The sequence below is a fragment of the Pithys albifrons genome, chromosome 9 (genome assembly GCF_047495875.1).
Source record: "Pithys albifrons albifrons isolate INPA30051 chromosome 9, PitAlb_v1, whole genome shotgun sequence".
Taxonomy (NCBI): Eukaryota; Metazoa; Chordata; class Aves; order Passeriformes; family Thamnophilidae; genus Pithys; species Pithys albifrons.
Window position 1 is genome coordinate 33,552,344 of NC_092466.1, and position 14,318 is coordinate 33,566,661.

General features: G+C 47.7%; 1 protein-coding gene across 1 annotated transcript; it reads left to right on the forward strand.

Annotated features, from left to right (window-relative positions):
* The first annotated feature begins 1,407 nt into the window (after positions 1-1,407).
* LOC139675461 (nucleolar RNA helicase 2-like) lies at positions 1,408-13,653 on the forward strand. Its single transcript, XM_071563101.1, has 15 exons — positions 1,408-1,840; positions 1,982-2,245; positions 3,413-3,488; positions 4,585-4,763; positions 5,830-5,947; positions 6,568-6,753; positions 7,101-7,246; positions 7,650-7,799; positions 8,893-9,054; positions 9,619-9,738; positions 10,201-10,274; positions 11,088-11,247; positions 12,357-12,491; positions 12,861-12,905; positions 13,404-13,653. The coding sequence occupies exons 1-15, from the start codon at positions 1,457-1,459 to the stop codon at positions 13,569-13,571; spliced, it is 2,367 nt and encodes a 788-aa protein (XP_071419202.1). The 5' UTR covers positions 1,408-1,456; the 3' UTR covers positions 13,572-13,653.
* Positions 13,654-14,318: the final 665 nt, after the last annotated feature.

The window sequence follows — 14,318 nt, forward strand, 5'->3', positions numbered from 1 at the left end:
TTAAATATTATTTTACAACTTCATATTCTGTTCCATATTTGAAACAGTGTTTTGCAGGTGCAGATGCAGGTAGAAGCTAGAAAAACATTCCAGAGTGGGAAGGGGAGCCCTGTAAGAGAGATCCATGAGGGAAATCCCTGAGACGTCCCTGTGTTCCCAGATGTGGAATGTGTCAAGATTTTCTTAAGTCAGGATGTTTGATGTAAGATCTTTGTATATTTTCCAGCCTAAGGAGCAAGAAAGGAGACCTAATCAGTGGAACGGAGCAGTTGGCATCCCTCACTCAAGGACAGACTCACAGACTATTCTGAGTTGGAAGGGACCCACAAGGATCATCGAGTCCAACTCTTAAGTCAATGGCCCACACAGGGGATTGAACCCATGACCTTGGCATTATTACAGCCAAGTTTTAACCAACTGAGCTTTAAGGATGTAGTAAATGAAGAAGGTCTGTGTGTACATTGTTAACTTGGCAAGATATGCAAGGTCCATGTATCCTCTATGTTCATTATACTACTAAAATTCATGTCTAGAGGTCAAAAAGACCCTACCCAGGGGCAGACTCTTCCTCTGAGCACTCCAAGTCAGCTGGGCCCAACACTCCTAATAGAGAGGCCATGCTTGGAAGGTTACCAACTCTGAATTTCTGTGTATAAGTAAATGGCGCAAAAAGCCTGGTGGTCATTTTTGATGTGCAGAATTACCACTGAGCACTCGAGTTGGGGCAGCTCTGAAATAGAGAGTGTCAGTGTGGGCGTGTTACACACCGGGAACGAACCGGTTTCTGGCAAGAGAGGAGATCTGTGAGGGGAATCCTGGGGGTGGTACTGTGATGGGGGATCCATCAGGGGAGCTCCCTCAAGGGACCCACGTAGGAGGGGTCCCATGAGGGGAGATCCGTGAGGGGAACCCTGTGGACAGTAGTGGGAGAGGAGATCCATGAGGGGAACCCTGTGCGCGGTACTGTGAGGGGAGATCCTGTGGGCGGGTACTGTGAGGGCAGGTCCATGAGGGGAGATCCATAAGGGGAACCCTGTGGGCGGGTAGCGGGAGGGGAGATCCGTGAGGGGAAGGAACCCTGTGGGCGGTACCGTTAGGGGAGATCCGTGATCAGACCCACGTAGGAGGGTTCCGTGAGGAGATATCCGTGAGGGAGTTCCGCGAGGTCCGTGAGAGGATCACGAGGGGAGTCTGTGAGGGTTCCATGAGTGGAGATCTTGGAGGGCAGATCTGTAAGGGGACCATGAGAGATCTATGAGGGCAGATCTGCGAGGGGAGGTCCGTGAGGGGACCCCCGTAGGAGGGTTCCATGAGGGGAGATCCATGAAGGGAACGCCTTAGGGAGGTACGGTGAGGAGAGCCCCACGAGGGGAGCGCGGTGGCGGCGGAGCGGGCGGAAGGGACCGGCGCGGCGGAAGGGGCGGTGCGGAGCGGAGCGGTGCGGGGCGGCGGCCGCATGGGGGCCGTGTGGGGCCGGGCGGCGCGGCTCGGGCTCCCGGCGGCGCGGGCAGCGGCAGCCCCGGTCCCCTTCCCGGCGGGCAGCGGCTCTGCGGGGCGGCTGCGCTGGCTGTGCGGCGCCAGGGCGGGCCCGCTAGTGCTGCTTGCGGCCGCTCTGCACCGCGGCCCGGCCCGGCCGCCTCACTTCCTGCGCGCCGGGGCGGGGCGAGCCTCCTGGGGACGCCGCGCAGAGACCGGCAGCGGGAGCAGCGCGGCCGCCGCGCACCTGCCCGGGGAGCAGCCGCCGGCCATGCCCGCCGCCGAGCCCGAGAGCTGCCCCGCAGAGCCGCAGGCACCCGCCGCCTCAGAGCCACCCCGCCGAGGCCGCCGCAGGAAGGTCAAGGTGGGAGCGCCACGTGCGGCCGCGGGGGCGGCCATTTCGTGCGGGCTCGGGGCGCTGCTGGCGGCGCGGGAGGAAGGGAGGGAGAGAGGGAAGGAGGGATGGAGAGGGTTCCCCCGGGTAACCGCGGCTCTGCCGCCGCAGGACGAGGCCACGGTGAAGAAGGTGAAGCGGCGCGGTAAGGCCGAGGCCGAGCAGGCACAGCCCGAGGAGAGCGGGCTGGGGGATGGCGACCTCGAGCCGCCCCTGCCCAAGAAGACGAAGAAAATCAAGGCGACGAGTAGCGGTTTGGCGGGAGAGAGCGATGTCGCGCAGCACGCGGTGAAATCTTCCCCCGCAGCGAACGGCAGCGTGACAGCCCCGGCTGCCCAGGGGGAGGCCTCCGGAGAGCAGGACAGCGACGCCGAGGTAGGAATGCTTTGCCAGCAGAGTGCTGGTCTTGATTAATTAACGTCCCGATGGTAATTAGCGGGCTTAATAACGCGTACTGGTCGCTGTGTAGAGACTTGAGGGGCGAGGTCTGTGGAGAGTACGAGGCAGCTGTGCTTCTTTAGATGTGCAGGACGCGGCCCTGCACGCCGGGAGAGCTCGGCATGATGCCCCTCATCCTGCCCTGCATCGTGCCCAATCTTTCTCCCACATCCTGTCCGGCAATCCTGTCCCCCCCAGTCTTGCCCCCCATCCTGCCGGTTCCCGCCCGCCTGGGCGGTGAGTGAGGCCCCCCAGCCCATGCCCCAGCACATGGGAACTGGCTCTCCACGTGCTTTCCCCCTGCTGGTGGATGCCAAGCCTTTGGAGCAGCATGTCCTGCGGTGCAGGGTGCTGGCCAGCAGGGAGCTGTTTCCATGTGTTCTTGGCATAGCATGTTTTGAGTCCCGCGGCACAGGCAGTCACCATCCCAGAAACGTGCCTTGCTTTGTGCCATGATGGCACTTTCTCTGCTGGTAGGACCTTTGAGGGAGTATTTGTCAAGGTGTCCTGTAAGGGGAAGTTGCAGTTATCCTCATTAATTCCTGTCAGGTTTCATCCCTGGCCTTGCAGATATGTGTAAGGTGGCACTGCAGTTTGCCTTGCTCTGTTTGGGGCCTTCTGTGAGTGGTTTTGTGTTTAAGGTGGGAACATAAATCAAAAGTTTGTGCTTTTTATGGTGTGGGTATAAGAATGAATCTTTGAGGTAAAGGCTAAATTGTGAGTTTTAAGTAGTTACTGGTGTTTAAAGTTCAAAGCTTTGCATAAAACATACAGAGTAGGTGTCTTTTAAAAGGAAGTTCCTGCTTCGCATGGTGAATTGTGACTCCAAATGTTTTTTGTAGTGAACAGCAGTTTTCTAATGGTTTCAGTGGAGTTTAGCTAAGTTTTTTAACAAATAGTTTCCCTTTCCTGGTTTGCCATGCATATGTGCCCGAGTACCTGCATCAAAAGAGTTTTCTTTTTGTTTAAACAGAGTTAGGAGCTTGTGAAATTGTGGTGGTAAAGGAAATATGCACCACTTTTCTTGAGTGCCTGTGTAGGGAATGTTACATGCTTGCCTCTGAGAGCTAATAAGTCTTTTTTCCTTTTTTAAAATCCTTGTAGGAGCTGACAGAAGAAGCAAAAGAAGGAGCCTTCTCTAATTTCCCTCTCTCTGAAAACACTATTAAACTTCTCACAGGTTAGTTAATGGGGTAAAAGACTTTTTTTAAATGCTCAGAATTGCACTCTGTTATTTGCATAAGCAGAAGCCAAGAGTAGATTGTCCTAAATGGTCTTAAATTTATTTTGTGGTAAGAATATGCATATGAGCAGTCACTGTAGGCTCAAACAATCTACTGTTTTTAGTAGGAAAAAAGTTCCTGTTTTGTTCAGTTTCAAGGGCCCTAAGGTGAGTTTATTCCATGGAGTGGTTATTCCTAGATCTGCATTTTAAAGACAGGGTTTCTCTTCTCATCAGCATCATTCCACTTACTGTGATTCTTTATTTCTGTTCCTGTGTCTGGTCACTGCAGTATTGCTTCTTAAATAAGCTTAATGGAGCTTTGCTTATAAAGACTATTTGCCTCCTGTGAATGGATTGTCTGTGATTATTCTCATACTTTTAGGCAATTTTCTCAATTAGTTTTGTAATCACAGACTATTCTGAGTTGGGAGGGACCCACAAGGATCATCAAGTCCAACTCTTAAGTCAATGGCCCACACAGGGGATTGAACCCACGACCTTGGCATTATTACAGCCAAGTTTTAACCAACTGAGCTGATCTCAATGGCTGTGGGGTTCTTGTCCTCTTTGTTGGGAAGTGCAATTCTTGTTCCTGAGACAAAGTTCTCCTTCTTCCTTTATGTTTTCCTTACTCCAAAGTTTCTCTGGGATGGATTGTTTCACTTCCACTGTGCAAAATCTCCCCGAAGTTTTAGAATGTTTTGAAACAAACACTCTCACCCACTCCTCACCTTCAAAACTGAGCTACACAAGGTCTTGGGCTGTATCAGACAAAACATGTTTGGGTTTTTTTCCTTCCTCTCCTGTTGTCCTACACCATACATCACAGAGAAGGCTGATTTCATCGTGGATATTCAGCTCTGGGTTTGGGGATGGAACACCTTTTGCTCTAGAGTAGGAATGAAAAATGAAAATATATGATTTTCTTCTAAGTTCCGTCTCCTGTTGTGTGCAGGATTTGATGTGATCAGCCTTACATATTCGGGCTATTTATGAGGACTTCTAATTGTTTGTTCACCCTTTAGTGAAGCCCCTTTCAATTATCTTGCAGCTCGAGGAGTAAAATACCTGTTCCCTGTGCAAGTGAAGACCTTCCAGCCCATATACGATGGCAAAGACCTCATTGCTCAAGCTCGAACAGGAACTGGGAAAACCCTTTCCTTTGCTCTTCCACTGATTGAAAAACTGCAGAGCACCTCACAGGATGGGAGGAGGGGCCGTGCACCAAAGGTAACTCACCACATGTGGGTTAACACCAAACCTGAGAGCTTGGCAGGTTTGATAGTGATTTTACTCCTGTCTGGGGATTTTTGAGGCTTGCTTCTCCTTTACTGGTGTTTGTAATGCTGGATGCTTTGCTCAGATCAGGAGACAGAGGTTGAACATCTCAGGGATAAAGCATTTCATGCTTGGGAGAACAGTCAGGGCGCTGCAGCAGCAGCTGGTGGATTTGCAGGAAGTTTGCATGCAGCTCTGGGGTTCAGTCTTCTCCCTCTTCTGAGCTGGTGTTTGAGTCAGCTGGACTTGCCTCCATTCATTGAGATCGTTTCTCACTATAAATTCCATGGTGGTAACTGAAGGTTTTTGGGGTTTCTTTTCCCTCTTCGTATCTGGAGACTGAGCAGATGCAATCCAGAGATGGAACTGGTACCCCGATGCCAGTGATTAGATATCCTAGTTCCATGCCAATGCAGTGTATATATTTATCATTAGACTGCAAAACTGTTAATACTTTGCAGATTTGTTCCCTGATTCATCATTCTGTTTTATTAACTTTCAAGGCAATGTAAATTTTAAAAACCTACTTTCTGAAAGATTTCAAGAGACAAATTCAGCTGTTTTATCAGTTCATTCTTACAATGTTGGATACTGGAGGAAGGCAGGTGGGTGGAGAGGCCAGATACATGGCTGGAGTGCATCATGCTGTGGATCTCTGGAAATCTTACTAGTCTGGATTTAGTGACTCTCCTTACCCTTTAGTACTGAACTGCACCTTCATTGCCCTTGCCAATATACCAAAGTGTCTTTTATCTGGCCTTAAGTTAAGAAAAAGAAGTATTGCTGTCCTACATCTCAGTTATCTTGCAATGCTTCTTGTTTCCTCTTGCTGGCTCTAGGGCTGTGTCTTGGCAGGCTCCAGGGTGCAGGGAATACTGCTGGGGTGGTGGGAACTCTGCAACAAGTGTAGAATAAAAGTGGGAGTACCAGCTGTTTGACATGAAGTAAACCCTTTTTTTAACTCTTGCACCCTCTCCCAAGCACAGCTGCATTTTTGTCTCTTTTCCACTCCCTACAGGTGCTGGTTCTTGTTCCAACCAGGGAACTGGCCACTCAGGTAACCAGAGACTTCAAGAATCTCACAAGGAAACTGTCAATTGCTTGTTTTTATGGAGGAACTCCATATAAAGAACAGCGTGAGTAACTGCTAAGGAATTGCCACTGGGGTAGAGTTGACTTTCTTTAAGTGCAATCTGTGAATAGAACTGTGTTTTCCCCCCTCAGGCTTTCACTTCAGTCAGGAACTCAAGTGATGTTGCTTTCAAAGAAAGCACACAGCTTGGGCTGAAATACTACTTTTGTTCCCATAAGTCTTTATGGAAAAGAATGGTTGTAGGTCTGTGAAGTGACTGATGCTTTTAGTTTCTTCTTTATTTTGTGTGGACCTAGATGGGGACTAGATGACAGTCCACAGAAAGGGGGGAACTGTGGGTGTGTGTGTGGCTCTGCGTGTCCCCAGAGGCAGCTGCGACAAAGAGTTTGGATGAAAACTGAAGTGTTTTCCTGTAGTAAAGCTCTGGGGTTTTCTTATGTCCTAAATGGAATTTCTGATGGCAATTGGTGTATCTCACTGTGACTCTGTGTGAGGTTTGTCTGGTATATCTTGGTAGAGCAGCTGGGACTGCCATTTATGTCTGTCTGTTATCTGGGCAGTAGCTTTTTCTTCTAAAATGACAAAGAGTTGCTCTGTGCTGCTGACTTTTTACCACGTTGTCTCTTGGCAATCTGACACTGTCCTTGTTTTTCTGTCTTCCAGTTGATCTCCTCAAAAGTGGCATCGATATTTTAGTGGGAACTCCTGGACGGATCAAAGACCACGTCCAGAACAGCAAGCTGGAACTTTCCAGCGTGAAGCATGTTGTTCTGGATGAAGTGGATCACATGCTAGACATGGGCTTTGCTGAACAAGTGGAAGAAATCTTAGGATTTGCTTATAAAAAAGGTAAATTCTGAGATCAGGAGAGGAGTAGGGGACAATGCAGAAAGCAGTTATGCTACTTTAAAAACTGCTGTTGCACCCCCAACTTGAATTCTTTGTGTGATGCTACTATCAGTCCTCAGAAAAGGGCAGGGTGACATTGGAAAAGGTTCAAAGCAAGGTGACAGATGGCTAAAGTCTTTGCCCTTGCTGTCTAGTGGGTATTTAAAATATTTTCATTGCTTCTGAGTTCTCGTAGCTGACTGAGTGCACATAGAAACCCATCAATTTGAGAGCTACTCGTGCTTTTTTATCAGTGTTCAAGTATTGGGGTCTGTTGTGATGTCTGAAATGGATGGTCTCTTTGCCAGGTTCTGAGAACAACCCCCAGACACTGCTGTTTTCTGCGACCTGCCCGCGATGGGTTTATGATGTAGCAAAAAAATACATGAAAGATGAGTATGAACAGATTGACCTGATTGGAAAGAAGACCCAGAGGACAGCCACGACTGTGGAAGTGAGTGGTTCTGCTGCAGAGCAGAGCAGGTGCTGAGAGCAGGTGGCCTCAATGAGATGGGTTGTGCATTGACTTTATAAATGGGGATGTGGAATGACTTTTCACATGACCCTGAGAGTAGCTCAGTTGGTTAAAACTTGGCTGTAATACTGCCAAGGTCATGGGTTCAATCCCCTTTGTAGGCCACTGACTTAAGAGTTGGACTCGATGATCCTTGTGGGTCCCTTCCAACTCAGAATAGTCTGTGATTCTGATGATTGACACACAGATTTTGTAAGCAAAGCTCTCAAGTGGGGGCAGTGTTTGGCTGCTTAAAAAATAGAAAAATTCTTTGTTCCTTTTATCTGTCCTGTGCATGGCTTAGATTTAACCTGGGTGGTGATTGTGTTTCTGTCCCAACCAGCACTTGGCTATCCAGTGTCGCTCAAATCAGAGAGCAGGAGTTCTTGGGGACATCATCCAGGTCTACAGTGGCAGCCGTGGGAGAACCATTGTCTTCTGTGAGACCAAGAGGCAAGCAAATGAGCTGGCTATGAGTGCCTCGCTCAAACAGGTACTGAACAGCGAGCAGAGGTGTGGATATGCAGGGGCTGAATGCCCTGAAATAAATAAGAGCACACAGAGAAAGACAGGACTAAAGTCAGTCAATCTAAAACTAAGAGAAGCTAAAAATTATCTACATGGAGGCTGGGGATGGGTAAGGATGAAGAGGATTAAGGCAGTCACTCCCATTGAGTCACAAGATTCAGGGTGGACCTCTTTGCCAAACTGAGTTCCAGAGGTGACCAGTGGTTTAGGCCTAAAGGTTTTAATACCAATTAATGGATAGCTTAATTTAAACAATTAGCAAAAGATTCACATAGAATTTTCTATAGCACAACAGTAGCTCACTCATAGGCCTAACTTACTTACGAATCTAAGAAGTTCCCCCTAAATTCGTTGTAGTAAGTCTGATACCTTTGCATATTCTCAACATGTGAAGGGCTGGGCCTCAAAGAGGGTGTGTCAAACCAGGACCCAGCATTGGATGCTGGTCCTCCAAGACTAGCAAACTTGAGAGTCACTTGAAGGTCACAAGAGAGTTGGGTTTAGTCAGTAATTTTTCATCCTGGCTGCAATTTGGATCCGTAATCATAAAAGTGTTGTTCCACTTGGGTTGTTATGCAGACAAGAAAAATAAGTTTTCAGTGCTGTTCATTGAAAAGCAGGAGCTTGTTAGACAGTACAAGTTCCTGGGAACAGTGTTTATGATAAGCTCTGGAGGAGCTCAGCCCAGGTGCTGTTCCTCAAGGCTGAGGCCTCAGGAGCATTTCTGAGGTGGCACTGCTACCTGAGGAGGGAAGCACCACCACAAGGCAGCCAGATCTCTTGACTGATACCTCTTAACAAGCATTGCTGGAGTAACATTGCTTCAGTTTGTTCCCATGGAAGGGAAAACTGAAGTGGGCCCTTTTGCCATGTCATGGTGCAAAATGGGCAGTTGGTAATAACAGATAATAACATCGTGGTCAAACCACTGCTTAGGAGAATTATTGTCCCAGACAAAGATCAAGCCACAAAGTAAAATGCTTTATACTGCTTTGGTGTCGACTGTGTAATTATTTTCTGTTGCTAAATGCCGTGTAAATGGTTTGTTACACTAACAGGATGCCCAGTCCTTGCATGGTGACATTCCACAGCAACAGAGAGAAGTTACATTGAAAGGCTTCAGAAATGGTGTGTTTGAAGTTCTGATTGCAACAAATGTAGCTGCCCGTGGTTTGGATATTCCTGAGGTTGACCTTGTTATACAGTGCTCTCCACCAAAAGTAAGTCATTAGGGGAAACTAAAATTGGGGTGGGGTTTTTTGTGTCAGAATGGTGGATTATTTCTTTGTTTCACCAGGAGTATTTTCCAGTTCACAACTAAAGTGGATTTTTTTGTGAATGCCAGACCTAAAACTCCCTCATTAAACTTTGGCATTTTCAGCTTTGATTAAAGTAAAAATGTTGGGTTTTGTTTACGCTGGAAAGTCGTAAGATAGATATTGACATTCTTTCAGATTTTCTAAATTCCTTCTGAGTGTGGCTGAGTTTCATTACAGTTCTAAAATGCTCCTCCTGCTGCTTTCTCCTTCTGAACCTCCAGTGGAGCTTTTTATTTAAAAATATAAAGGGAGTCTGTCAGTAGTGTCTGTTAAAGCTGAGCAGCACACTTTGTGCAGGGTAGTGTACCCAGACCTGGGTGGTTTATGTGTAGTTGCAAATTTGGGTGTAAACACATAATGGATCACTCGTTAGGCTTCTGAATTAGAATTTAACTTGCATTTAATCTGAAATGTCACCAGTTGAGATGACATTGGGTTTTCTCACGCTAATCTGAATTTCTGAAGGATGTTGATTCCTACATCCACCGTTCTGGGCGTACGGGTCGCGCTGGCCGGACCGGCATCTGCATCTGCCTGTTTCAGAGAAAAGAAGAAGATCTTCTAAAACAAGTTGAGCACAAAGCGGTGAGTTCTTCCTCAAACTTTTGCTTAATGAAATCATTCAGCTCCTACAAGGACCCTGCCACTCTCAGACTTTGTAACTATGGGCCACTCCTGAGTCCTTTGTGGGACTTGTGTTCCATAGACCAGTAAGCCTAAAATGTTGGTATTTGGTGTTTGCAAATGCTTTTGTGTCAGCCCATTCTGTCTCATGAGTTTTCCCGTGCTGTCAGTTTTCTGTGGGACAGGATTGCACGAGGGAGACCGTGCCTTGCATTGCAGTTTGCATGTACATGGGAGTAAAGGAGCTCCAGATAAACAAAGCCAGGAAGCTAAAAGCTTCATTTTAGCCTTAGAAAGAACTTGACTAGAGAGTATGCTGATCTTCTAGAGAGTGAGTGAAGGTCTCAGTAATGTGACTTAGGCAGGTTTGAACTGTAGAGGACTGAAAATACCTTTAATTGTAATTTGTTTTCTTGATTTCAGGGAATTACATTTAAGCGTGTGGGCGTTCCCTCTGCTACAGATGTAATTAAAGCTTCCACTTACGATGCCAAAAGGTAAGTTTGTTTGCCTGTTGTTAGGAAAGGTGTAAAAGATGTTGTTGCTCCAGTTGCTGTTAACACAAAGCTTGAAGGGATCTGTTTGTGGGCATGGCTTTGCCCATGTTGTAGAAGTCAGCTCCTCTGTGTATGGACATCCTGGGATGGTATCAGTAAACCTCTGTGTGCTAAATACAGACCTTTTCATAGAACAGAATGTTTTCTAAGTTCTTGCAAAAATTAAAAATTTGTTTGTGTCATCAGAAACCAGTGATAGATCAGGGAATGATATAATAGCACTGTGTAAGGGGCAATACTTAGTATAGTCACAGACTATTCTGAGTTGGAAGGACCCACAAGGATCATTGAGTTCAACTCTTAAGTCAGTGGCCCACACGGGATTGAACCCATGGCCTTGGCATTATTACAACCAAGTTTTAATCAGCTGAGGAGTTACTCTGCAGTAGTGTGGGTGTTTCAGCCCTGTCCTGTGTTACTTTGCACTGTTTTATTCCCAAGGGTTCTGGATTTTATTCCATGCATCTCTGTTTACATTTGCTGCCCCATTGGTGGAAATTGCATTGAAGCAGATTATTATAATTAGCGAGGATTTGACCAGTGCAAAGCAGATGATGGGCTTGGTTTTGGGTTCATTGTGTACTGAGAAATGGTGGGACATGCTGGTATAACCAAAGGAGCACTAGAGAAGTAGCTATTCTTAGTTCCCATCTTTTTTTTTCCCCTGCCTCTCCCAGAAATAACAAATTTAGGCATGGTTGCACTTCACACTGACCTTTTCCGATCCCTTCAGCTTTTCTTGTACCCATGTAGGTTGCTGGATGCCATTCCTCCTGCTGCAGTTGACTACTTCAGGACATACGCTGAGGAGCTCATAGAGGAGAAGGGGGCAGTGGCTGCCCTGGCTGCAGCCCTGGCCCACATCTCAGGGGCCGCTTACGTGCAGCAGCGCTCCCTGCTCAACTCCGCTGCTGTGAGTAACGTTGCACCTGGGTCACCAGGAGTGGATGTGTCAACTGCCTGAGTCCAGTCCATGTGTGGCACCTTCTCTGGCATTTTCAGGAAGGTTTCTGAAGAGCTGGTACCTCCAAGCTCCTGGTTTTGTCGCTGTTCCTTAATTGAAATTGGCTCTTACTGGGAGAAAGTCAGAATCAGTGAATTTCCTTGTGATGAGAGTTGAAAGAATTTCTCCAGAGATTGATGTGACACAGGATTTTGATGCTTTAAGAGAGTTTAACTACTGACATTTTACAAGTGAACAGATTGGTTCATGCTATTGTATTTTTCCCTTGTCAGGGATCTTTTACATTTTCAGTATTATTTCAAATGCAGCAATGTCATTAGAATCACAGAATCAGTTGTGTTGGAAGAGACTTCTGAGATCTTCAAGTCCAACCCTTGGTCCAACTCCAGTCCCTTTACCAGATCATGGCACTCAGTGCCACGGCCAATCTCAGTTTAAAAACCTCCAGGGATGGGGAATCCACCCCTCTCTGGGCAGCCCATTCCAATGCCTGAGCACTCTCTCTGGAAAGAACTTCCTGATATCCAATCTAAACCTCCCCTGGCAGAGCTTAAGCCCCTGCCCTCTTGTCCTACTGTTGATTGCCTGAGAGAAGAGACCAACCCCCACCTGGCTACAACATCCTTTCAAGTAGTTGTAGAGATCTCAAAGTCATTACCTGATCTCAAAGACATTTTAACTGAAGAAAAGTACAGCCCTTCCTCTTTCTAATACATTTAAAGAGAACGTGGCCCACTTCATCGTGTGGTAACACAATATTAGACATAATGTGACTGCAGTGTGGTTCTTAGATCAATTTGGGTTTTTTTTCTGAATAAATGTGTCTCTTCTTCTGGCTAAAACACAGAAATGCTACTGGCCTTTATATCAATGGGCAATCCTAAGTTAGATGGATGCCTTCAGCTTCTTAGGAGGCGTTTGGTTGCTTCACCTTTGGGAAGCTGATTCCTTAGGATGAAATACTGCATAACAGCAACAAGTTATTGTGTAGTTCCTTTGTGATTTACAGGCTGTTTGACCAAGTTTAGTCTTGTTAAAGGTTTTTCTGTTTCCTGCAGGGCTTCGTGACCATGGTGTTGAAGTGTTCCATAGAGATGCACACCATGAGCTATGCCTGGCGAGGGCTTAAAGAACAGCTCGGGGAGGGAGTGGATGGCAAAGTGTCTGCAATGCGTTTCCTCAAGGGGAAGATGGTGAGACAGCCCAGCCTTGGCAGGAAGGGGTGTGGAGGGTGGGCTCTGTGTGTGTGTGTGTACACACGTGGCCAGTTTGTGCAGTGATTGAGGCAGGAGTTGCAAAGTACTGGTATAAAAATTTGGTACCTTGTGGTGCCACATGAGCCCTGTCCTAGTTTTAACCAGACAGGCTGATTGCAGGCACAGGGCATTTGAATCTGTATTAAGTCTCTTTTTCTTCAGTTTATAAAAGACCATGCTTTCTACCATTCTTGGTTTCTAGTAGTGTGTATGAGTGGTTGCAGGTGCTGCCTTTCTGGAGTTGAATGTCTCTACTCTTGGATGTGTCTTTGGAAAGTTAATGCCTTTTTTTTTCTTCTCTTACAGGGGGTGTGCTTTGATATCCCTGTTGATGAACTGAATAACATACAGGTATGTTTGTGTAGCCAGAGTTGGCTTGAAACTTGGTGATTTGAAATTTGACACTGCCATATATACGGTTGAATAAAGGGTGGTTTGGGAGGTTAAGGTTTGTTAACTAAGGATGTTGCATAGATAACAGTGATTAGAAAGAGCACAGCACAGTCATTAGAAAATACCCTGTCATGGCTATTTCTCATTTCTGTTTTCATGATAGTACCTGATTTTCATAAAAATCCTGTGGTCTTTGTCTGCTCTGGGTTTTGATCTCTCCAGTGTATTTGAGAGTTCACCAATTTTCTGTGGACTTCACTCCCTCTTATCCCTTGTAATCGTTTGTCCTTTGTCACAGGAGTGTGGGTGGTTCCCAGGGGGGAATCTGATGACCTGTTTTGACAGGGATGGGATGTATTTGGAAATTCTTTTGCATTCAGTGTTGTTTTTAGTGAAACAGGTACCTTAGACACACCTGCAGGCACGTAAAGTCTTGTTGTGCTGGTCTTGTTGCAGCAACTGTGGCAGGACACCCGGCGCTGGCAGCTGTCGGTGGCACAGGAGTTGCCTGAGCTGGAAGAGTATCCCCAGGATGGGGGACGAGGGTTTTCCAGGTTTGGAAACGGAAGGCAAGGTGACTTCAAGAAAAACAGGTGGTTCAAAAGTGGAAACCGAGGACTTTAACAGGACACTTGCTGAACCTCTGGTACAGACACGGGACTGAGATGAATTTTATCACACAGTAAAAGCCTGCTAGATGCTCCTATCTGTTCCTTGGTAAAGCAGCCTCTTTGAGGATGGCCACAAACTACGTGTGCTGAGGGTGTTTTGGGAGATTTTTCCTCCTCAGCAAACCAGCTGCTGTCTGTAAGGGCATCTGTGTGCCTGGAGCCCCAGCGCTGTGGGGAGCAGTGGTCAGCCCAGCACAGCCACCGCGCCTCACCCTCTCAGCAGCCCTGGCAGTAAAAAATCCCGTTCTAAAATGTCTTTAAAGAAAAATCTGACATCACCCCCTCGGCGCCCTTCCTGCAGAGCATTCCCTGGATCCCTCTGGATTGCGGCTGCGTCAGGGTATTGCCTGTCCCAAGAATGGGGGGGAGCCCCAAAGGGTTGGGGAGGTTGGGGGGACCCTGAGGGTGCGGGATCGGGGTTGGATCGGGCTGGAATCGGGATGGGCCCGCTGAGGGGGCAGGATAAGATCGGGATGGCTTCACTGGGGGCGCTGCCGCGGCGGGATGGAATCGGGATGGCCTCGCTGAAGAGAGGCTGGGATCGGATCGGGATTGGGTGGGCTGGCCCCGCTGTGGGGCGGGGCGGCATTGGATGGGATCGGACCGGGATTGGATGGGCAGTCCCCGCTGCGGGCGCGGGATTGGATGGGACAGGGGCGGGCTGTCCCCGCTGCGGGGCGGGGCGGGTTCGGATCGGGAT